Raw genomic sequence first — 25,466 nt, 5'->3', positions numbered from 1 at the left:
AGGGCAGTGTTTGCTGCCGTCGCCCCTTATGTTTTCACCGGGGCCAGAGGGCGTGTGGCAGGAAAGAAAGCGTTGGGACTACAAAAGGCGTGGCAAAGACGCGGCTGTTTCACCGCCGATAACCCCGCTGCGCCTTCAAGCCAGATAAGGCCCGCTGCCATGACGCAAAATGGCGGCTGCCAGCACCTAATATGGCCGCCGCGCAGCCTCCTCCCTCGTGACCCCGCCGATCCGGGCGCCAGGCGCCGGCGGCTTCGGGCGGCCGGGGCCCCTTTCTCCCTTCGTGCCTCGCCGCTCACGTGATGCGGCGGCCGGGCCAATCGGCGCGCTCCCCGGCGGCGCGCAGGCCCCGCCTCGCCTCGTTGTGGCGGAGGGCGCCATTGCCAGCCGCGGCCGCCAGCCGCCGGGAGCGGGGCCCGCCGCCATCATGGACTACGGGGAAGGTGAGCGCGCGCCCCGCAGCGCCGGGCAGGGCCCGGCCGCGTCTCCGCACGGCCGCGGCCGCCTCGCTCCGCGCAGGGCGCTCCCCCTCCCCCCCCTCCCCCGCACACACCTCCTCGCCCTCCTCCTCGCCGCCCCTCCCGGGCCGGGGGAGCTGCGGCGGCCGTCGGCGGGCGGGCTGCGCGGGAGGAGGAGGAGGGCAGAGGAGGGCTGAGGGGCCCCAGGGGCCCTCCCGGGGCCCTCCCGGGGCCCTCCCGGGGCCGGGCGGGCGGGCGGGCGGCGAGGGCGGGGGGCGAGCTGAGGCGCCCGGGGGGCGCGGGGCGAGCGGGGGGCGAGGGGGAGGGGTGCGGGGGGGGGGGGCGGCGGCGGCGCGGGCAGGGCCGGGGGGAGCTCGGGGCGAGCTCCGTGAGGGGGTCGTGGCAGGAGAGCCGCCAGCAGGGAGAGCCGCCTGTCGGCGCGGCTCCCGGTGTCTCCCCTCCAGCTCTCGCTAAGCACTAAGTCATTCTCACTGACCCATCCTCTCCAGCTGAAGACAGAGATTGGAGGTTCCCAGATACCCCCATGCATTGTGGTGTGAACATGCCCAGTGGGTCAGTCTCAGGTATGAGCTATAAATACGTCTAACCTCTAAAAAGCGTTGGGGCTGAACAGTCAGTGTTGCCAAAGATGTTAAAAAGGGTTATTGAAAGTACGTAACGTGGTGTGGCTGCACATGTTGTTTTCTGGAGGAGTTGTAACTGGCGGGGAGTGAGACTCGGTTCTCATCTTGGGCATGTCAACATGAGCTCCTGCACATTCCGAGTCCGAACGAAGAGGTGTTGGAGGAGTGGGGATGGGAGGGAACGCAGACGTCACTTACGATGTTGCTGTTTGCATACATCGGTATTTTATTTTCTCATGGACTACTATATTTGATTCGTGCTGCTTAGATTGAAAAGAAAGCAGCAGAAACGGGGTCAGAGAATGTTTCCCTCTCCCACGCGGGCATGGGAAAAAAACCTAGATTTTCTTTTGTAATTTACTTTAAGTAAGGGTGTGGGAAGGAATATAAAAAGCATAAAAATAAATGCGGTAGAGCAAATGTTAGCTTTTGTTTATACGCTGTTAAAATACCTGCAACTGAAAAGAATACAGATTTTATGGGTAAGGTTATAAACTTAGCAAGACTCAAGAAGTGTTTTGAAATCTCTTGTCAGCATGCAAACAAGTACCAAAAGGATGTTAATGTATCAATATAAAACTTTTACAATAAACTGTACCTAAGCTTTATTTACAGATGTCACCAAATAAGTATTTGCTATTGGATCTCTTCATACACTTGCTGGCCGTTACATGGAAATAACATGGATTACAGAAGCATCTGTGATTGCAGTATGACCGTTTTCGTGATACACTCCTTGAGTCTTAGCTCTTTTGCCAACAATAGTGTTCTGGATTTATTTTTTTCAGAGTAAAATAAATAATTAAAAACTCTGGACTTGTTTTTTTAAATCTTCTATATTGATTTCTAATTAAATGTCCTTTACGTATTTAGTAGAAAATAGTAGATTCTTCTTAAGTTGCAATTTAAATTCTTATTGGAACATTAACTGTAGTCAATAACCAGAACCTGCTTTTCTGATATCTGATGACAGCAGTATTAAAATGAATCTAGGCTCATCCTATGATAAGTAAATGAAACATATTGTACAGGTAAACTATTACTTTCATGTACATCTGTAAGAATCTTTGTGATAATTGTTTTATGTTATTTATATTTATTCAACAAGTTTAATTATGATGTTTGCAGGTTGAAACATTTGATATTAATGTTTGTGCATTGCATGTACGTTAGTAAGTAATGGACAAGCCTTTGTTTTACCCTGATTCTGTACAGTGGGCTAAAGGCTATTTTGTAGAGGTCCAGTAGATGGCAACAGAGGATGAATGTTGAGCGTTTTCTTCTTTGCCCAGTTCTTGGCTAAGTTCTTCCTAATGGAAATTTTTAGCCGATTTGAAGTGTGCTTTTTGTTGGACGGCTGATGGTGGCTGTGATTCCACCGTTGTCCCTTGCTGATGACTTGGTTTGAGGCACAGATGACATAGCCTGTAGAATAAACTTTGTGACAATATATTGAGGTTTTGGTTACTGTAATCATTGTTCATTTAATCTGGAAAGGAAAATGGCTTTTGCTGCAAATCCTAAAATTCATCTAGTTGTTGGATTGGTGCCTTGTTTTGCATGGGACTCAGTGTGTTAAATCTTCTGTATGTATTGACAAAGTTGGGATCTTTAGGTAGGCATAAATTTTATGAAAAATGCAATGTGTCTGGAAAAAATGCAGCTTACAGTTGCACAATGGATCCTTAAGTTTGTTGTTGTCATAAATTACAAATGAAAAATATTCTGGGCAACTATAGCTTGTTTCAAGCCTGTAATTCTGTGTTTTTTTTTTCAATTATTTTGAGATTGATAATAAGTTTTACTAAAGTTTTAAGTTTTTTTTATTCATGATTCATTAATGTAAGATCTTTCTCCGTTCTTTCATCCTCCTAGGCTTCTTACATGTTCCATGTGGAGAATGCTATTGGAAATGATTTCGCTTCTTGTGCTGTGAATGTTTTCAATATCCTCTAATCTTTAGCTTTTTCTTTAAAAGTGTCAGTGTCTCATAGAGTCCTCTGTACCAAGGGAACCTGATTCTTATCTACTACGTTTAACTTCCTAGTTCTTTTCCTAAGGAAAACAGATTTTTCTTCACTGTATAATGAGAAGTCATCTTGCAGCAATTTTAAGTGATCTCTCCTCTAGATCAGGCTTTTTCTTTTTTCTTTTTTTTTGTTAAACTTCAGGAATGCCTATATGTTAACATTTTAATTTGTAAGTTGATCGCTTCTTTAAGTGGCCTATGTTTTTTGATTTTAGGGGTAATATATTTTTTCCCCTTTGTCACAATTTTTCTCCCTTTCTCCAAGAGCATTTAGATATGGTTTAGAAATGGAAAATGGAATATTTCTGTTCTGTTTCTGTACTTTAGTTCAGCAGCTCGTTCATCAACACTGTGTGCAAGAAGCTGCAGATACCAAAACCTGATTTATTCCTTTAACAAACTCTTTGTTTCAGATACTTCAACTGTGTCAAAGATTTGGTTTATTTTAAACTTCAGGAGCAACTATGAACCATTTTTTTTCCCTCTCTGAAGTATTCATAGATACACAGGATACTTCTTCAGAGGTTTCTTTGCTGAACAGTTACTTTTTAAACTTCAATGAAACAGAAGTACCAAACTTCTCAGTTGTTTTGGGTTCGAAGCACTGCAATACAATTTCTAGCTGCTTTTTTCCTAGCATTTGAGTACACATTCTCTTAACGTGTGAAATATTTTCACATTTAGTTTGAGCAGTGTATGCAGTCAGCTTCTGTGCATCTCCACCAGCAATGAGAGCCTGAGCTAACATAGAAGTGAATGGGGAGCAGGCTATAGGCTGAGAAGATTGTTCTGTACAGACACAGCTTTTTTTTTTTGTGCTCCACGTCTGTCTCTCTGGCTTTAGTGAGTAGAAGAAGAAGAATCAAAAGTGTGAAAGAGGCCAGCGCAAATAGATTTGTATGTTGGTTGTCAGGTTTGTGAACTAATAGGCTATTTGCCTTGAGACTGTAATAATTAAATCTGTGCAAGTGATTCTCATTCAGGTATATTCAGTGAACGCTTATTGCCTTCTTGTACATTTATTTTCTCTTTTCCCCTTTTAGAATAAAGCCTATCTGGAGAACAGACTGAAAGTAAAGAAAAGCTCTACTTGAAGAAATATTACACTGCTTATTTGAATGCAGTGTCTTTGTCAAGTGCTGGGCATGATTCATAAAGTCTGTAAATTTTTGACTAAGTTTGCAGCTGGCAAAATGATCAAGTGGGAGGCCAGTGGTTGGGACAATAGGTTACTGCTCAGCAATCTGGAACAGTCAATGAAGAAGTTGGAAGATGATGGTAAAACCAACTCGATTAGGTCAGGTCGTAGATGCTTCTGTTTCCCACCTCACCTCCTGTGTGTCACACTGTCCGTTTGGGGGTGTGGAAGGAATAGTACGAGTGCCCCTTTGGTATATTTAAAAGTCTTGGCTGATTAGTTGCGTAGGGACTTTCTGAGCTGCAGTCGAAGTCTTAGTGTTTGACATCCTTTGAATGTCTTGTCAGTGGATTTATCCAAGTCCTTTCTTAAATCCACATAGGTTTTTGATAACATCTTGTCACAGGGCAGTGCTGGGACTTGGAAATCTATTGTGAAAAAGCATCCAGTTCATTTTTTAAGCTTTTTTTTTGAAAGTTTTGTTTGCTACCTCTAGTTTCTTGTAGTAGAAAACCACAGGTGTAATAGTTTGTCACTTTGTTCCTGTTGTATCCCCCTGTTAAACCTTTTCTAAGAGAAACATACTACAGTGTAGGTAAATGCAGTGCTTCGAGTCTGGGCAGGAGGAGTAAATTGGTCAGTTAGGGAACAGGAATTGCTGCCCTAAGGGCAGTGACTTGAAGATTAAGGGAATGGCAGCCACACTGCTGATGTTACAGGTATCCTTGCTGATCCAAGAGTAGCACGAACCTTGGATGAGTAAAGAGAGCATTGAATAGAAACAGACATCAGATGCTGTCCTGGGAAGCGTATTTTAATATTTGTTTTAGTGCTAAAATTTTTAGGAAAAAAAAAAACACAGCACCTTTATTTGAAGCTATGCTTCAAACCATTTTTTGGAATAGTTCTTTTGCATGTGAATGTGAAAGTTGGTGGTGTTCCCTCCCCACACTGGTCACTCACTGTACTAGGATCAGGTTGTGATGGCAGTGATCTTGACAATGCGTTTTGTTCTTCCTTGTTGAATGATGTGATTAGCCTGTTTAACCTAATTACCTTTGTGCCATCGCAGGGCCTGTAGATAATAGGAAGCAGGATAAACTGAGGTGAGTTATTGGTCCCCTTCAGGCGGTTTTCAGGATGTCAGTGTCTTTTGATTTGATAAACTGCACTTAAAAAAATACTTCGGATCTGAGATGAACATAAGATCAGCTAAACTTAATTTTTGCAAAGCTCTGGAATTCTTTCTATTGACTACTTACTCTTCTTACATGCCTGCATCTTTATGTAGGCAGTCTTTAGGGTATTGCCCTAGATTAGGTGGTAGATCACTCACACCAGAGAGGAATATTAGATACTCGTATTAGAAGGTTCAGCAAGTTCCTTAAAGAGTAACATCCTACAGCTTAGACTGATATCGTGTGATGCTACATGATTACTATTTTGAGAAGTCTTTTCTACTTTGCTCAGTCTTTATTGTACATCCCAAATATGGGATGATGCAGTGCGACTTCCAAGTTCTAGAAATACCATCATCAACTTTTTAGAAAGTACCTATGGTCACTAAAAGGAAAACAAACAAACAAAGCAGCAAATCTTAGTTGGAGATTCTATTTGAGCTTGTTACGGACATCTGTAACAGTGAAATACTCAGCGAAGTACCATTTGCAGTTTTCTTTGCAGATGTAAGAAAGTAAATTGCAATGGCTGTCTGGTCTAACAAAATGCAGTTACAAACGGGAAGTAGTGTATATACTTGCTTTCATCACTACGGTTATTTTCACAAAACTAATAGGCACACAGAATTACTATGTTTCATTAAGTGGGAAATATTTTATTACTTTGAGTGGGCTTATTGTCCTGTTCTGGAAAAGCCTTGGAAATTTTTTTTGAAATGTAGGAAATAGTGGACAAATCTTCGTGTGGTTATATTTTTATTCTTTGTGTTCACTGATTTTCCTTCTCTACCTTACCTTTTTAATGAGGCTTGACTTGACAGGCTTTCTTTCTATTACCCAGAAGTTAGTGTTGGTCAGTTCTGGGAAACAGTTATGGCCACTAGAATGGTGATGTGGTGCAAAGTGTGCATGTTACAGGAAGGCTGTGGGTCATGTTCCTTATGCGGATCTACGTTGTTGTCTTAGAGCTTTGATTTGTTGTGTGGTTATTTTAACCATACTTTTATATAGGACTTAGAGCGTTGAGGAGAAACTTGGTTCTTTTGGCAGACTTCCTTACAAGATACAAAGGTGTCATGAAGTGACATCAGCTCAGCTATGACGTACCACCACCTTAGTAGAGTTGGTCACCTGCAACTCAGTGGTGCTGTGGTGGTTTTTTGTTGGTGCTAGAAGGGAGAGTTTGATTGGAGCCTGTATGCAGCGTCTGCATTGCAGCGTGACATGGGTTGTAACCTTGAACCAGTGTCTCTGTCAACTTATGAATGTTTTTTTTGTGGCATTGTTATAGCCAGGTGTCTGGACTGTGTGTTATCAAAGGGAGGAAGTGGTCATCATTCTTCACTAACTTCTGATGCTCCGCATCAGGCTCTTTCCATTTAGTTGTCTTAACCTGCGTCTGAATTCCAGCTGACAGAACAATAATCCTGACCTGTCCATTACTGACAAAAAATGTCATCTTCATTTCAATTAAGAGGTTCTCTGATGATGACAAAGACACACGGCTTCCCTCAGCACATTGTTGAAATTGATTCACAACTGAGAGTGCTGTATTTTGTTTGTAAGCTCTGTGGCAGGTTAAACATTTTACTTAAGAATTTAAGCTAGAATACTTAATAAGACTTCTCTCTTGCTTTCTTTATAAACATTTTTCTGCTCTTTTTTAGACATGGACCGTGATTATGGGCATGGAGGCTATGGTGGCCCACGATCCATGGACTCTTACCTTAACCAATCCTATGGGATGGAGAGTCATGGAGGTGGAGGCGGAGGAGGTGGTGGTGGTGGTAACAGGTAAAATAATCCTTCAGTTGTCCCAAGAATTGATCAAATACGATTTAAGTTTCAGTCATTCTGTTTTCTAACTTAAGTGTTCCTGAGGCATGTTGTTATGATTTTGTATGAACACTTTCGTTCTGAGTCTTCATGTTCATTAACTACTGGCAAATCTTAAACTGTAAGAGCTAGATTATTGTAACAATTAGCATTTTTGTGGAAAAGTTTGACACTGAAACAATACGTCTGTGACTGAAAATGGAACAAGCTTTATTTTTTGGTAATGGTTAGTAATTTATAACTGATTGGCCTGACATACTGTTTCTGACATAGCAGACTAGACCTAATTGGTTTAGTGGCTTAGACTGAATCTATCAACATTCCGTTTTCAAGGAACATTTAGGGTATGTGCTCTTTGGTTTGAATGTGCAGTGCTTAAATGGTCTTGGTATTGAATCTGAAAGTCATGTCCAGATTATTTCTTTGGCAGGTACTGATTACACTAAAAACTGTGTGCATGTTCTGGGCTGCTTTGCAAGATGGTTTAGTCTAAAAGTAAAATTTCTGAGGCAGTGGTCTTAAAGTTGTGTATTTAATGCTAGGATGTTATTCCTGTTGCTCTTTCAGATAAAAACACTAGGGAACAGCTGATTTGATTTATCTTTTAATATCACATTTGAAATAGCATGCTTTTCAGAGTAGTGATTCTATCTTGGAGGAAATGAAACGTGAAGAAAACTTAGGTAACCTGATGGTTTTCTTGTGTGCGCCCTTGAATTCTTGTCTGGCTGTAGCCAGACTACTGTATGATTCTTCTTTGTAGTCACTGTAGCGCAAGGACAGAACTAAGTAGGGAGGCTGGAGAAATGTTGTGTTTTGCTGCATGGTTCTGTTAAACATTTTAGTTCATTATAATTTGTTTAATGATGAACATAAGATTTACTTGAAAGTCTGAGCAGAGATTGAGGAATGAGCTGTACCTACCATACAGTAATCTGCATATGATTGAGTTTCAATGACTACTTGAACATGGAAATGTCTCTTGCCATGTAATGTTAATATTGTACATGGACTCCTTTAGATAGCACTATTTTCTGTTTACTTCTCGGTCTTCCAAGACTAAACATATTTTAAAATGAAGGCATTCAATTTATTATAGATCCAGGCAGAACTTTGAGTCTGTTCTGGTTTATATTTTATCAGTCAAGGGGCTGTCTTTCCCAACTCCTGCTCAATTACCTGTTATAACCCTGTAGGAACACTAATGTGTTTCCCTTCTAACTGGGTACAAATACTGATGATTTCCAGCCTGACTCCTGCTAAAGTAAATCAGACTCATAGTAAATAGCTAAAGATTTCAGCTCCTTGTTACTATACTTAGAAACTTCAAGGACTGTTTTTGTTTCCACTGTGCGTGTATTGAGATAGACTTTCAAAATCCGGAGTTTCTAGACTTAGTGGTCTGCAAGGAAAAGATATATGTGCATCGAAGATCACAATCTCTGATTGGGTGACTGAATATTGCAGGGAAGATGATTTCCAAAAAGTATAAACATGCATGGAAGAGCACTTACGTTTTCCTTTAAAATTAGAATTCTGGGGTGTTTAAGACTCACAACTGTACCACTAAAAATTGATATTTTTTTTTAACTCTCAGTTGAGAACTAAGCCGCCTTTTAACTGCTGTTTAACTGTTAAAATATGAGGGCATGATTTTGAAGAAAGGACAGTTTGACTAGCCTGTGAATGTCTGCAGGTCATTATTTTCGTGAGACTAGGGCTGGGCTCTAATAATATTTTAGTAAATGTTGCTGAAAATTTTAATTGAATGAAGTTCAGGCATACTGAACTTTAGAATTGTTTGTAGAAAAAATGGCTCAGATAGCTTTCTATCTGGTCATAGTGTCATTTGCCCAGCCCTAATCAAGATTAAACAATAACACAACTGTACCGACCAGTATAGTAATAAATTGATTTTAGTTGATAAATGTCAACTGATAACTTGTCTTTTTGAAATGTATAACATTAGTAAGCTTACTTTTTTTTCTCCTCACTGTGCAACTTTTCCAGGTTTGGACCTTATGAGTCTTACGACTCCGGGTCTTCTCTGGGTGGGCGAGATCTGTACAGATCTGGCTATGGTTATAATGAACCCGAACAAAGCCGCTTCGGAGGTAGTTATGGTGGTCGATTTGACAACTCCTACCGGAATAGCCTTGACTCTTTCGGAGGTAGAAACCAGGGCGGGTCTAGCTGGGAAGCACCTTACTCCCGTTCAAAATTGAGGCCTGGGTTTATGGAGGACAGAGGAAGAGAGAGTTACTCTTCCTACAGCAGTTTTTCTTCACCCCATATGAAGCCTGCACCTGTAGGCTCTCGGGGGAGAGGAACGCCTGCTTATCCTGAAAGTGGATTTGGAAGCAGAAACTATGATGCTTTTGGAGGACCATCAACAGGCAGAGGCCGAGGCCGAGGAGTAAGTACAGAATCTTTTCAGATTCTTTTCACTAGACACTCTTTTAAACCCTTTCAAGACCACTGCTTTAAAATTAATACACTGTTCAGTACAGTGTGGTTTTTTGTCCAAGCAAACTATCATGGTTGACAATGTTGTTTACCCCCTTGAAGCTGTCTTCAAGTAGAATGCAGTCTCTCTTTCGCTCTTGAAAGTAATGAGTAATAGAAGACTAGTTGATAAGGTTTGTTAAATCTCTCCTTTTGTTTGAAAGGCGACGATCAAAGTAATAGGTTTGGTCTAAAAGGGATTAAAAGGACTTGCATTTTTCCTTGTAAGCACTAGCATCCTTGTTGCTGGTGGGGAAATTCTTGAATATTGTGAAAGTTTAATTCAAAGCCATTTGAAGTTTTTTAGTAGGTTAAAGGTGCAATGTATATGCAAAAAATAAAACCCGGTTGTGAATGCCAGAGTAGCTTTCATTTCCTGCAAAGGTAAAACTTTAGCTAATTCTTTAGTATGTTCAACACATGCTTTATCAAACATCAAGTCTTCTCTTAAACTTAGTTCTTACTCTGACTTGTGTATCGAAAGAGTGATGGGGAGGAATTTGCAAAGGTAGGTGGCTAGCAGTTACAGTGATTCTTATTTAAAATTAAAGCATGATTAAAGGGGCATCATCAACTTGAAATCGAGTTCTTTCGCAAACTTGAGATTGATTTCCAGGTAATGTGTCTAGCCCTATGACTTATATTCATTTTGTTTACTGACATATCTTCTACCTCGTTTTCAGTGGATTCCTTTCCAGTGTAGGATGTAAAAACTGTCCAAATTAGCTGGACACAAAATAGTAGATCACAGTTTGGAGAAGTCGTGCTTAATGTTTAATGAGCTAGGGAAAAATACAGCAGAAGAGAATAAAAAATAATCCTGACAGAAGTACTAACTTTAAGTTGATGGTGTCCCTTTACTTTGGTTTTATAATCCCAATACTGATTTTTTTTTAAAGTGGAAAGAGTTCAGTGAACGCTTTTCTGCCTATGCCTCTAGGTACAACTTAGCTTTTAAAATTCTTAAGTGTGCCATATCTCTTTGGGAAGCAATTCTTTAATGTTAAACCATACAACTTGCTTGTAGCTTGAAGTGTAGATGAAGATCATTTTTTTTTCTGGGTCTTTGAAGTGCCTAATTGTCTGGTGGTCTTGTTTCAGAAGGTCTACTTTGCAGCATTCTTGAATACTGTAGTTGTCATATTCAAATTTTAGCTCAGATTTGCACATGGCTACTAGCTAGCATGTAGCACGGTATTAGAAATAGTTTAATCTTTATATTTCTCTGCTTGTAATGCTGAAAGTGTTTGATTCTTAAGCTTGGATGCCATCCTTTCAGAACTCATTTGGATCTGAAAGTTTCGTGCAAAATGATGACCAAGCAGCCTTATTTCTGTTTTATTTTTGTTTTTGAAATCTATCTTTTTAGTCTTTTACATTATCCTTTATTACATAAAGGCTAAAGTACTTACCATACTTAAAATGCATTGCACCTTTAATAGATACTGTTTTTAAAAAAGTACTTGAAACTATTCAAGTGCCTACTTCGTTCCAAATTTGTAGACATACAATGTAAATGTACATGCTAGGTAGTTCTGTAACTGTCTCAACTAAATTAATTAACGTGGAGATATTGTGCATGGACTTTTGATTAAGCAAAGTGCCTGTTTTGATGCATTCAGTCTGTCATATAAAATCTGCTAATAAAATGGGTATCCTTTTTGTGAAAAGTATTTTGAAGTTATTTTCATGTTCTTTGATAGTGTAGTACTAATTCTCTTCTTATGGTGACACAAATATTTCTGCTTATCCAATTCATCCATCCAGTTAGTGGGCTGTCTTCTGACCTTTGTTAATCAAATAATTGAGCTAATATTAAGAAACGTGTTGGTGCTTTGAAAAAAATGCAGCTACCTAAGTTCTCCCTCTTCAGATTACTCGTTTATTCCATGCCTTCAGAGAGGTTGCTTTCATAAACAGGTGTCCACCAATGTCTGTACAGCACTTCAGAAGTAACAGAAGGATTTAGTCTTTCAACTGAATTTTCATTCCTGTTGCTGACATGGTTTTTGTATCAGTCCCTCCAAGCCCAACTTCCGAATTCACTGCTACACATGGATTGATTAAGTAAAAGAAAGACTGAGCTTCCTTCAGTTAATCACTGTTTCACACTGAACAACTTTCTTTATTCAGTTTTCAAATCACTGCTAATTATTTAGCGTAAAGAAGTCTCTCTTTCTCTCTCGGCTGCTAACTAGAGTGTAGGGAAAAAGTAGTTTGGTTAGCTCTGTTTTTTCAGCAAGGGAAGAGTCATTCATCATCTAGAGAATCTGAAGAGAGGAGCCAAAATGTTAGGCTGAGATTGAACTTTGACAGGCATGTTCATCATCTGGACAATGGTTCTGAATAAGCAGAAACACGGTTTATCCATGTGTGTTCTACTGGACAGCCAAAAAACCATTGCACAAAACATCAAAACTGGGAACTTAAATTTCCCCCTGCATTTTGTTCCAGAATGCAGATTTTAATATACAGTTTAATTTTAAAATAAACACTTGTGCCGAGTAATTGTTGTATTTCTATTGATGTCATATACTAATACCTTTTTCTTGATTTCCCAAATTTCCAGCATATGGGAGACTTTGGAGGAATGCACAGACCTGGAATTGTTGTTGACTATCATAACAAACCCAGTCCTGCAGCAGTTGCTGCGCGAGGAATAAAAAGAAAAATGATACCGCAGCCATACAACAAACCTGGTGGGACATTTATCAAGAAACCCAAAATGACAAAACCTATTTTGAAGCTGACTCAGAAAAAATCACCTAGTAAGTAATAAGTGCCAAAATTAAGTTAAAATTGCTATTTTTTTAAAATTAATTTGGAGTTATTTAGTTTTAATATTTGGAAAAAAGGCAGTGCTGTGTTGTAACTTTTTATTTTCTACCTTCAAAGTAGTCTATAACAGACCTTTTGAAATTACTCTTCTACTGCAAAGATAACTTGCTGAATGAATGTGGATATTTTGATGTGTTTAAATATGTACTGCTGAGGACTGCTTCATCTAGACTTCATAAAGATACTTCATGGGTGCAAATTTTTACCACTGAAAATATTACCAGATTTTATGTACTGTTAATTGGTGATGGCTGACAAACCTTAAAATGTGCACTTGTATAAGACTAGGCCTGCTTAGGTTGCCCAAAGATCTTGATGTATATGTGAAATAGAGCATCAACTGTAGTGCAGCTACAATAAAGGCATAAAGTGTGGATGAAGAGGAGAGAGAGAGGGAGGTGAAATGAGAAAACAGTGGAAAATAGTTCTTTAACAGTGGAGGGTAGACGAGAGTTGTTCTCGTAAGTGAAATTCTGTAGTGAAGGCAAGAACTTTAAAGATGATAAACTGGAAATATAAATTACAAAGCATTAGCGACACTTGACTTTTGTAGTTTCCTTGAAGATGTCCTAGAACTCTAATAATTGTTGTATTGCAGCCAAAAGTCGAAGGTAGAAAACTTGTTAATACAGTTTGAATAAGTTATTTGCTTTGAGGCAATGTAAACTTCAGTTAAAGTATTACAAACAGCATGTACAGTGGTCGAATTTTGGTTTTGTGTTTGTCGCTTTCTCAGTGATTTGTATCTGCAATGTTTTATATAGTTTTATTATAAATCATGCCTGAAAAACGTTTAAAATTACTTAAGCTCAAAGCTAGCAAGGTAAGTGTGCAGACTTGGGAGAGACTTTGATTTTTAATTCTTACTTGCTCTATTTTATATTACAAAGCTGTTAGCTTTGAATTCAAAGCTAAGATAAAATTTTCAACAGGTGGGCGTGTAGAACACATTAATATGCATTTTGTACAGGGGCAATATAATATTGGACTCACTAACTTTGGTGTCGTGAAATAGGTCCATAAAATACACATCCAAGTATCTCAAAAGACTTGCATGTCAATGGTTTCTTCTCTTAGCTCTTCTCAGTATCTTTGTAGGTTCTACTTTCCTAATCTACCTTCAGACAGAGCACTTTTAGTGTGTTACCTGTTTCCATTCATTAATTTCCACAACCCAAGGACTGTTCTATACCATGTAAGATTGAAGCTATGTTAATGGAGCAGATGGTTCCCACTAGAATGCACTTTTAATCAACTTGTTCTGTGGTTCTGAGATGGGTTTGTGGGAAGACTGAGTGGCTTAGTACAATTTTCGAAGACTTGAACTGAAAGGTGCTCTAAGCGGTATTGTGTAGTTGAAAACTAAAAAGTGGATATCAACTAACAGGAGAATGTGGATGTACACAATGTGCAATATATCTCAAAATGTCTTTTTATCGTTTTTAATGTCTCATCTATCTCAAAAAGTCATGACTGTCCTTTTAGTCATGACTTCCTTGTTTTGTGGAGTTAGATACCAGTGACTGTTTTTGAAAGACTGGTTAGTTTATATTCCTAAGAATACCTGATTTTACTTTAAGTGTTATTATTAAAATATGATAAATTGTAGATCTAGACTGTGTTAGGTGCAGAATAAGTTGACTTTTTCCCTGAATATTTTATTGCTCTAAAATTAGTAGATAGTAATATTAAACAGCAATTTTTTATTATTTCTTTCTTATTTTATCCTTATAGACATGAAGACATCTTTCCAGGATTCTACTATAGAGGTAAAGACTCTCAGAACTAGAAGATGCTTGATTCTTTCACAATTTGAATGGTATACCTTAAGACAAATAATTATTACTTTAGAGGTACAAAAACTAAGGCTTAACTATGTAAGTTTTTCCAAACTTGATTTTTTTTTCCTTTTTATTTGAAACTGTCTTACTTTAGTGGCAGTTTGAAATCTTACTGACTTCAAGTGAAAGGGGTAGCTTGTGCAAATAGTCTGGAAAGGGAACTTTCAAGTGTATTTGTACACCTACCAGCTATTTTTGTAATATACGGCTGCCACGTGAACGCTTCTCACGTCATAGGCAGTCAACTTGATTTCACATACCAATAACCTCTGGCTTGGGTGGGTTGAGAAATTAAGTATAAAATGACAGGGAAATTACGGCAATGAGGGAGAATGGATAGATGAGATGTCAGTAACATTAAGGGGAGAAGGTAAATGAAAAGAGAATAATTGTTAACAGATGTTCTCTGTTAAGGTGCAAAGACTAGTTCCCACCTGCAGAAAGATTAGTTGCCAACAGCATGCAAGAATGCAATTATTAAGATAAGCGTGTATATATCCTTCTTCCATGTTAAGAGGTTGAAATGTTTTTTCCTTGTCGTTGAGTGGAGGTATTAACGTATTCTCAAGGAAGTATTTAAGTCTGAATTGGCAGTCAGAAGGTTTATGTAGAAGACAATGAGAATTTTGACTTTGAAACTAATTTATAAAGATATCCTGGCATGAAAGATAAATGCATAGTTTGAGGTGATTTTACATTGAGTCTTATGTGGTTGCTCGTTTCACTTTCGTCCATTGTCATATTTGATTAAAAATAGCAGGTAACAAATTAGTGGAAATAATTCACATTGTTTGCTGGATTTAGGATGGCATTGTTTTTTCACATGAAATTTTTGGTTTTGACTTAGGAAATTGAAGTGGACACAAGTGGTGCAGTTGTTATATATGAAGACTTTACAAGAGATGCTTATGATCTTGGGTATCAGACTTTTGGAGGTAAGTCAGTTTGCTTTGTCAGGTAAGGTTTTTTAGATACTGTATTTGTGTGACTTTGGGTGAATAGATTTAGTATGCATGTATGTATGACATCTAATAATTATTGCACAGCGTGACTCTTACTTTTTTAACACATTTTATGAATTTAGGCAATGGAGAAGGAAATCGTTTGTAACATCCGTTGTGTTTTCTTTATTACATGGTTATTGTGTCTGCTTTGTGGTTATAGGATCTGCTTTAATTCTGAATTTCCTTTCTCTTATGCATGTAATCTAGACCACTACCTGTTTGAAACAGGTATTTAAATTTGTCATTTGTAATGGAGGAAAACGAAAGAACTTCTATGGCATTTAAATAAGCCTTAAAACAATGTTGATGTAGGATCTGCATTTTGTGACTATATAAAAGGTGTTTGTGGAGGAGACAGGGAAGACAAACGCTTTGCTTGGAGAGCCAGATTTTTGGGGAATATAACACTTTAAAATCATTCTGTGTTTTAAGATGCCAAAGGAGAAGTTAAAAGTGAAGAAGAGGAAAAGCGACGAATTGAGGCCAGAAGAGAGAAGCAAAGGCGTAGAAGGGAAAAAAACAGCGAAAAATATGGTGACGGATACAGGTTTGTGTTGTAACTTGTCTCATGTGGTGTGGTTTTCTTCTGCTTTATCCTTGCTTTGTAAGAATATACCTTCATTCCTGAAAGGCCCTTATGGACTGATTTCAAAAGAAAAATAAATGAACAAATGAGCAGAAATGAACAGCACCCTAGATGTTCAGCTCTGGGACCTGCAGCATAAAGAAGACATGGACCTGTTGGAGTGGGTCCAGAGGAGGGCAGTGAAGATCATCAGGGGATGGAGCACCTCTTCTACAAGGACAGGTTGAGAGAGTTAGGATTGGTTAGCCTAGAGAAGAGAGATCCAGGGAGACTTTATAATGACCTTACAGCAGTCTGTAGGCATTGAAGGGGGGTCTACAGGAAAGGTGGGGAAGGGACTCTTTATCAGGGAGTGTAGTGATAGGACGGTGGGTAACAGATAAAAGAGTAGGCTTAGATTAGATATTTGGAAGAAGTTCACTGTAAAGGTATTGAGACACTGGAAGGGGTTGCACAGATAAATTGTGAATGTTGCATCTTTGGAAATGTTCAAGGCCAGGTTGGATGGGGTTTTGAGAAACCTGATCTAGGAGGTGTCCGTGCCCGTAGCAGGGTTGTTTGAACTAGGTGATCTCTAAGGTCCCTTCCAACCCAAATCATTCTATGATTTGCATGACATTCGCTGTATCAGGAATGCACGAGTTACTTGCCTCTTCTCCCTGACAAGTGTATCAGTGCACACTTGAGAAGCAGCTTAGAAGGGTACTGCTTTTGAAACTCATATTCCAGTGAAACAAATTCATATTCAGGTTGAGCTAAGTTGTTAGCAATTGACCTGGTTCAGTTTTTTTGTATGTATGGTGAGCTATTTTGTAGTAATAGTAAGTAGATAGTTCTGTAACTAACTTCAATTTTGTCACAGCCAAGCAGGCTGTTGGCCAGGGCTGTACAAAGCTATTCTGCTTTATGCGAATGCAGTGTATGGTCGTAGCATTAGTGCCTCAGTAGTACTGAGGAGGCCATATTTCCTCGTAAGGATTTAGTTTTTATATGGAAAACGAGCTTTGGGTGAGTTCTTTTAACAGTTTGTAGTTAGTAAATCATTGGCTTGACTTTGATAAGTACTACAAAAGATAACACAAAATGGAGAGCTATGATAGATAAACACACAGAATAATATGGTTTTATGATAGCTAGCATCTGGTTTTAGTAGTTTTTCTTCTGCATAGATAACTTACTAGTCTCAGACTAGCCTTTATTTGGTTCTTGTAGCAGGTATCTTTCCTAATGGTAAAATAGATTTTTTTTTTTTCATTCAGGCTTCTTTAAAGAATGCTTTTCTTATTACTTTTCTGGTTAGGTTTGTCAAGTCCTCATTGTTTTGAGGGGAGAGGGAAGAATGTTTCTTTAATTGTAATATTATTTATTGTATTTCTCTTGGTAGAATGGCATTTACTTGCTCATTTTGTAAATTTCGAACATTTGAAGAAAAAGAGATTGAGTCCCATCTGGAGAGTGCAGCTCACCAGGAAACATTGGATCATATCCAGAAGCAAACCAAATTTGACAAAGTAGTGATGGAGTTTCTTCATGTAAGACAATGGTTTTTTAAAATTTATCTAATGTTTTTACATTAGAGTGTAATTAGAAGGTATCATTTAGTCTTCAAAATATGCTTAATTTATCATCATTCCTTTTGGAGAAGACTTCTGGTGCAGTGTGTATTGTTGAAAGTGAGACAAATACAGAGTCATTAAAATAGTGTTGCAATTGTAACTTCTCACAGTTACAATTAAAAGTAGTGCTTTAAAAATGCCCAATTAATTGCTATTTATTTTTGCTCTCTTTTCCAACAGAGCTATTCCAAGTAATATTTTAACTACGGGTTTCTGTTGGAACATAAACGCTCAAACATCAGCCATTACAATTTATTTTTTTCTGATTCTCTGTAGGAGTGTATGGTAAATAAATTCAAGAAGACAGCTATGCGTAAGCAACAGACAAGTAACCAAACAGACAATGCTCAAGCTGTTGAAAAAGATATAATGGAAGGTGAGTAATGATAGTGCATACTATGGAGATCAGTTCCCACACCTTTTTTCTACCTGGTTTGTTTTCCTTGACTCATTTTGATGTTATGTGAAATGTAAGCAGAGATAAACTTCAGATTTCCTGCCCAGGTAGCCTTGTCGTAAAACAAGATAATGTTTTGCTAAGTACTTGACAAACAGAATTATGTAGGCCTTGCCACAGTCTTATTCAGTATAATCCATGAGGAATGGCAACAGGTGGGTGCAGTTAGATTGAAAAAGATCACTTTATTAAGTGGTAACATGATAATGATCAATGTGATGTTCAGGAGCTAGATGATATCAGTGGGATAGTTGTGTTTTTGAGGCAGACTGTGACAAAAGGAGGACTTGGAGCACTTTCTAATCCATGGCTACCCAATATGCATCTTGGCCTTGACTTACTGTTTTTTCCCCCCCTTGGCTGCTCTACAGACTGTTTTCTAAAGGCATTTGTGTCCCTCTGCCTTCTTGTGCCACATCCCTCTGCTTTATCCTTTGCTTGAGAGCTTTCAAAAAATGCACTAGAGCCAGAAAATAAATCTTTGGAATCCCTTTACTTCAAACAATAAATGTATTTAAGTATTGCCTTCTTTTGAATTTAAACTTTAGAAGTTACTTAATGGATGTAACCAACATCTCACATTATTTTTATGTATTCTTCTTAAGTACTGGAGGGCCTGTTTACCTCTATGATCAGAATGCTCTGTTGGCAAGCTGGCATTTGAACTTGGAAGACATTTACATTGGATTCATACAGTTTTTCTTGGTGTTGAGAAATTGGGAGACAAGGAAATACATTAGGTGTTTTTATGAGGGGTGAAGTTAATTCAGCTACTTTGGTGAGAAACAGGGATTTAAGGTTTGTTTCTTGTATTAAAATGCATATTATTAAGAATATTGGTCATTGTAGATTTTAAATAGCAGACGTTTTGTACATTCAATTTATGATTTTTTTATCATTTTTATTTCCCTCTATTTAGGCAGGTAAGGTGTTCATATATCATAACCTCAGGCATCAAACATAATTGCTTGAATCTCATACATAGTCTGTGGAATGAAGGAATTGGAGTATCAGGTGAAAAAAAATTCTCTACCAACATTGTCTTCAGCAAGCCTAGTTCTGATGCCTGAATTTGTGTGACTATTCCCCTGCAGTTCAGTTTGACATGTTTACCAATTGAGAGCTCTAACTTCCTGGTATAAAACATCCAATCCCCTCTCCCGTTCCCCTGGTATAACACTGTGTGTGTTAATGATTTTTTGCATGTTCTTTGGCAGGGGTTACTGCTGATGACCACATGATGAAAGTTGAGACTGTTCACTGCAGTGCTTGCAGTGTGTATGTTCCTGCGTTACACAGTTCCGTTCAGCAACACTTAAAATCTCCTGATCACACAAAAGGAAAACAAGTAAGATATGGCATATTTTAAGAGATTTAAAAAAAAAAAAAAAAAAAGGCATGGTTTCATAGTAGGTGAGAAATGTTGTGGTACTCAGTGTAAATAACTTCTAAATTCTTATCAACACTATTTATTCTGTAGATATCTAGAATGTTCTCTGTAAATAAAGTGCCAGCTAGTTCATGAGACATTATAATGCCCACAGTGAATGAAAGGTAGTGTGTTTCATAGTTGACGATAGTAAATTCTGAGAATGTTACTAGGAATAACTTCATTTTTATTTTAGGGGAATTTTGCTGCCAGTAAGTGCCAGAAAGATTGTTACTCAAATTGTAAAACATAATACATGTGTTTCCAGCAATTTAACAATACTAGTGTTCTTTTTTTGATTGGCTGTTATCCTTTTAATATGAAGAAAAGTGAGTGCAATTTAGAGTTAGAAGTAGTATGGAATTGGATCCTGTTACAATTCATGATACTCATCCAACATTTCCAGCAACATTAGAAGCATAGTATGAATGAAAAAAAATAATCCAAGTTGTCATAGTAAAAAAGAGATTTCAAAAGTAATGTTTTTTTATGAAGTTCTATAATTATGAACCATAGGCAGTTGTGGAAAAGCATGGGTATTATCTGTAGGTGAGAACAGTTAACTGTGGGAGTAGATAAGTGCATGGTTATATGTAGTTCATTATATGACCAAGACCTGAATATATATCTTAAACTAAAGCAACAAACTATAAACGCTATCAAACTTAAGTCCTAGAAGTCCTAGCTGTGTAATAAACTGAATTAAATGCCAAGAATGAGCATTTCATGCATTATTCCTTTCACAATTTTCCTTACAGAAACAGACTACGAATTCAAATATGTGACAGTCAGAATAGGTGTATAATAATTATTCACTGTTAAATCTGTTTCCTAGGCCTACAGAGAACAAATAAAAAGGGAGAGCGTTCTTACCGCTACCAGTATCTTGAATAATCCAATAGTCAAGGCACGGTATGAGCTGTATGTGAAGGTAAGATGTGAAGAGTACAAAACCCTTTACATATGAGTTAATCTTCGGTTAGAAGTGAGGGTTCCTGCAGGTGACTTTGTACTGTAAAGTACAATACATGCAACTTGTCTAATTTTATTTGATAGAATTTCTAGGATTTGTGGCAGCACACAAACAGTGGAAGCTTAAAACATTACTTCTCGTGGTCAGAGAATTTAAAAGATGTGGCAGCCTGTGTTACAAATTCACAGCTTGAGAAATATGTGAAATCATTTTGGCAAAGTATTTTTTCCTTTTCTGGGCCAGATATGTGACTTTCTGTAGTAACATTTTCCCTGTGCCTAACCAATAGATAACTTCAGAAAAAGCAATACTGTATTGCAGAAATATGACAAGGTGTCAGCCAATGCAATATTTAATTGTAATTTAAAAGGTTGAATTTAGTCATGTTCTGCAGAATTATGTACAATTGGATGCATAATTCAGTTTCAGACAGCTCTTCTATATCTGTTAAGAAAAGATGGCAAATTACCAGCTACCACAGCTTAGAATATTTGACTATTTTCAGCTCTCTGCTGGTATTCTCTATGGCATGACATGCATGTGCATTGTCCCTTACAGCCCCCTAGTGGGAGACTGGTGAAAGGGGATTGGAAATGTGCCGTTCACTAGTTGGAAAATTGAAGATTGTCTTCACAAGGAGGTCACTGCCATTTTCAGAATGCTTACCATTGGTATTTCCCAAACACAATACACTTTTAGCAGCACCTGCACAGTGAGATATATCTAGCTTCTTGGTTATGCAAATCCCTCTCATAATTATCTTAATGTATAATCAACTGCAGACTGAAGGAGTCCAGTAGTTTTTATGCAGCATGTGATGAACCAGTGTATGTATTTGGTGTCTGCAGTTTTTCAAGAGAGTAGAAAATCCTGCTGACAGCTGAAAATCAGTTGCTTTGAGACTATAGGCAGATTGGCTTGAGGAAACAAAAACACACAAAAACATTCTTTCAGAAGGCTTTGTGTATGCAGCATGTGCAGAGTGGAAAGAAGAAATTTGGAACAGGGAAGACCTGGCAGGCTGAGTCCTGGCTATGTTGACTGCCTGGCTCTGGCAAATAGCAGGCAAGCAGTTTTGGGGATATTTGCTGCCTTTTGCATTGTATAAGACTTTTCAGGGTTGAACACTCTGGCTAGTGTTTGACTGCAAATTGGGGGTGTGGACTGACTTCTGGTCTGGAGTAAGCTAACTGACAAGCAATAACTGTCTTGTGGAGTCCGTGGCTACTTTTGAGCAAAATGCCATTTTTTTCAGCAGAGGCTGAACTGTATTTTGGGGGCTCTTTGTTAGGGTTGTTTTCAGATGGGACTTGTGGGGCCTAGCTCTGTCCCCACATCACCCAGGAGAGTCAGCTGCTGTGGGATGAACAGCTTCAGGGAGCACCTTTCCACACTGAGCCACGGTCAGGGTTTGGAGTGGTGCTTGCCCTGGATGCTGACGCTGTGGCCTTGGCTTGGGAAGGCACAGGTGTGCCTGCCGCAGAGCTCTCCCCAGCAGCAGTGAGCAGGAGCTCACCGGTGGTCTGGTGACCGGGCTCAACATGGTGACAGCTCAACGTGTGAGTTACTCCTTTACCTAACAATTAATGGAAAATCTTTTCTGTTCTTTGATTTAATCTTCTTTCCATGTAGAAAACTATTCCACAGGTTGCGTGCTATATGTACAAAATGAAATAAAACAAACTCAGCAGAAGGACTGTTTGTTATACATATGTATAATAATATATCATATAATATATAATAATAACTAATACATATGTATTAGTGAAGGCATTCTGAAGTTTACCTCTGAGGTAGGCAGACTGCAGTATCTTTTTGGATCAGGTTTGTTAGACCTGTTATAATTAAATACTGAGACTAGTTTCTGGGGTCAATTGAATCATGTACACATTTGCCTGTAAACACGGCTTTAGTTTCAAGCTTTCTGTGCAATTTAAATATTCTAGAGACAAGGAGCTCAAAGGATGCATCTCCTGGGAAAAAAATACTTCCCTGCTTACATTCTTATTTTCCATAGATGTGTGTGTATATATATTTAAGCCATCTGGGAAGATGGGACCAGTGTGACTGTCAAAATCAACTAGTATCAAAATTGTTTCTGTGTTGGATGTGTTAAATGCTACATCACTGGGAAAAAGAGTGCAATCATTAGGATCTTCCCTTGAGGGTAGTAACTTTTGCCTTAGTTTGAGAACTTAAAATGCTCTTTTTCTCTGAAAAAACAGTAGCGGGGGGAAATCTTTTTTTTTGTGGGGGAGGAGGGTGATTATTGTGTAGAGATCTGTTCAGCTAGAAATAGTGTGCTGAATCCAGTTCTTGTAGGTTAGTTGTAAGTTGCATACTGTTTTCACAGGAATGAACAGTAAAAATTTTCTGTAGCTTGTCCCCAGGAGTCAGGAACAGCTGAGTTGTCTGTGGGAGTGTGGAAGTAGTTCTTTCAGAAGTACATTCTTTAACTGCAATTCATCATCATACCTACCATAGACATTAGAGGATTTTAGTCTTTTCCTTTTGTATCAGATCTGTAGAAGTACTTATAACATTCTTGTGAATCTGTTACAGATACAAGCCACGTTTTTATTCTTGTACTAGGAAACAATACTATTTTCTAACGAAAAGCTAATGTTAAAAGCATTAAAAGCTTAAAGATCTTAATGTACCTACCTGTTTTCACTCTAATGTTTACTGTTGAGCGCGTATTTGAAGCTAATCAGGTGGAGTATTCTTAACTCCATTTATTTCTGTGCCCATCTTTGGAAATCCTTGTTGCTATGCCCAAATGTGAATGAAAATACTTGCTTGAGCCCAAGGAGGATAGTACCAGAGGCTTTGTAGTCAAGAGGTCTTTCTCACTTCTATCCGGAAAGGAAAGTAGATGAGTACAGTTTGGAGAGTTGCACAAATACCAGCTGAAGTAAGGTTTGGATGCTTACCTTTTTATTTCACAATGCTTTCCACTGATGCTGGAGTTAAACTGGTTCAGGCATTCTCTTTTCTTTCACAAGCCAGTTTACTGAGCTAATAGGTATCCTTGGCATTTCAGTGTTGGACAGTGTTACAGATTGGGTGAAATAGTTCTTGGTGGTCTGTAGCCTCTCAGCACTTGCATAATAGTGGTTCACCTAAAAAGTGGCCTGAATTTTAACGGTGAGATTTGGGGTTTTCTTGTTTTCATAGGTCTCTTAAGTTGTTATACCGGCTTTCTATGTACTTGGCCCTTACTTTTGAGAGTCTACTTCTAAAAAAGCGAAACGCTAGTATCTTAAATTTAAAAATCTGCCTTATTCATGGGGGTTTATATGTGGCAACTCTGGCTTTGATTAGCCAATGAGTTGATTGGACTCAGTAGATACTACAAACTAAGAGCTTTCCAATCACTGAAATGATAAAACATTATTTTGTACTGTTTGAAAAAAATATTTAAAATGTTTGTTTTCTGTTTTTTCCTCCAGGGTGAAAATCCATTTGAAATTAATGATCAGGCTCAGGAGCAGCAGACAGAAGAAGAGGACAAGGCTGATGAGCCAGCTGAAGGTGAGGAAGAAGAGGAGGAAGAAGAGGAAGAAGGAACTGAAGAGCAAACTGACTTCACCTTAGACCACACTGAAGATAACTAAGTGAAAGAAAACACAAATGAAAACAAATTAGGGGGGGCAAAACAGCTTTTTATTTCTGCTCAAAAGTGGCCAAGACTCTTTAATAGTCTCAAATGAGAGTTGTTGAAGATTCCCCACCCTATGCATGCATTCCATTCTGTGGAGAACTTGTTTATATAATTCCTCTGTGTTTCTGATTTTGTTTAAAATGAAATTAAGACTATTTTAGTTGAGCTTTTTATAGCAAACTGACTGTTAAAGCTGATTAAAACATCGTGTTGTATATTTTTTTAAGCATCCTATTTTTTTGGTGTGTGTACTGAAAGTTGGATATAATAGTTTTTGGTCTAATCAATTGAAAAGAAAGGCTGGTCTGTGGGGTAAATATTTTAAATGCTGTATGGCATACGCTTATCATATTTACCTCTCAATATGGAATGAGTAAACTTCAAAAATTGTGCTGTTGAGTGTGGCTGTTTTGGGGACTGCATTGCACTCTGTATAATAGAGTATGTGTAATAGTATGCCTTGTAGCTTTTTGTGATAAGATGTACCAATTTGTAGCAATAAAACACTTAAACGTTATTGTTTAAAGTGTCTATGGTTAAGTATTTCAAGTATTTCCCTCTGACTACCAAATTTGTTTTGAATCAAATCTTAATTGATGCTATGATTATTTAAAACTCATAGTTGCATCTTAGCAACTCACGTTACTTCTTTTTTGTTGTTTTTTGATATATTCAGACTACATCTACTAGGACAGACTTGAGGTACTGTAGCCTTTATGCTGTGCCTGGGAAAGCATGCTTTCAGTATATGTACATGCTGTTTACTGATGGCTGTCTTACAAATTTCTTATCAATGCAGTGTCTTTTTCAGTTCCTTCTAATCTAGCTTTTGACTAATGGGAACCGGAAATGTTTGATGTAACTTTTTCTAACTACAGCTAAGTAATTTGCATCCTTTTTCCCTAAATGTGGCAATGTTTAATAGAAGTAACTGCAGTCTCTTTCAGCAATTATGGGAAACTTTTTTCAAAATCTCATCATATGTGTAATTTGATTACCTTTCCCTTGGAGAACATTCATGTTAATTTGTAACTATCACTGAATACAGGTGGTCTATGCAGAGAGTGGATAGAAGTTAGGGAGAACAAAGATTCTTCAAATGTAAACCAATTTTTGCTTTTTTTGGTGATCTATTGTAGAATTAGGGAAAGTGAGTGTGGGGGAGTACTTGGTTTAGATAATAGGCCATCAGAAAGACTAGTAGTGGTGGTCAGCTCTGAAAAATGTGTATTTGCAGTCTTTTAGCTGTTGTGTTTTGGTGTAGCTGGGA

The 25,466-nt window shown here is 38.3% G+C and overlaps 1 protein-coding gene across 2 annotated transcripts; it reads left to right on the top strand.

The window, feature by feature from the left end:
* Positions 1 to 293: 293 nt before the first annotated feature.
* Positions 294 to 24,713, top strand: ZNF326 (zinc finger protein 326). 2 transcript variants are annotated; one of them, XM_067001220.1, is made up of 13 exons: positions 294 to 443; positions 968 to 1,042; positions 7,115 to 7,241; positions 9,294 to 9,699; positions 12,358 to 12,556; positions 14,361 to 14,395; positions 15,315 to 15,402; positions 15,904 to 16,018; positions 17,442 to 17,589; positions 17,950 to 18,049; positions 19,348 to 19,478; positions 20,395 to 20,490; positions 23,985 to 24,713. In XM_067001220.1, exons 1-13 carry the CDS (start codon positions 428 to 430, stop codon positions 24,147 to 24,149), a joined length of 1,701 nt encoding a protein of 566 aa, XP_066857321.1. In that variant the 5' UTR covers positions 294 to 427; the 3' UTR covers positions 24,150 to 24,713. The 2 variants fall into 2 exon arrangements, with proteins under 2 accessions (XP_066857321.1, XP_066857322.1); XM_067001221.1 differs by lacking the exon at positions 968 to 1,042 and having other exon boundaries at positions 318 to 443.
* The last annotated feature ends 753 nt before the right edge of the window (positions 24,714 to 25,466 follow it).

Source organism: Anser cygnoides, chromosome 8, assembly GCF_040182565.1.
Source record: "Anser cygnoides isolate HZ-2024a breed goose chromosome 8, Taihu_goose_T2T_genome, whole genome shotgun sequence".
NCBI classification, from domain to species: domain Eukaryota; kingdom Metazoa; phylum Chordata; class Aves; order Anseriformes; family Anatidae; genus Anser; species Anser cygnoides.
Note: the sequence above shows the minus strand (reverse complement) of the source record. Positions and strands in the feature narration are given on the sequence as shown.

Excerpts from the sequence above, each read along its gene's own strand:
- ZNF326 (XM_067001220.1), top strand. Across the intron at positions 15,403-15,903 it reads TGGGTATCAGACTTTTGGAG|ATGCCAAAGGAGAAGTTAAA; the intron begins GTAAGTCAGTTT and ends CTGTGTTTTAAG. Across the intron at positions 17,590-17,949 it reads TAGTGATGGAGTTTCTTCAT|GAGTGTATGGTAAATAAATT; the intron begins GTAAGACAATGG and ends GATTCTCTGTAG.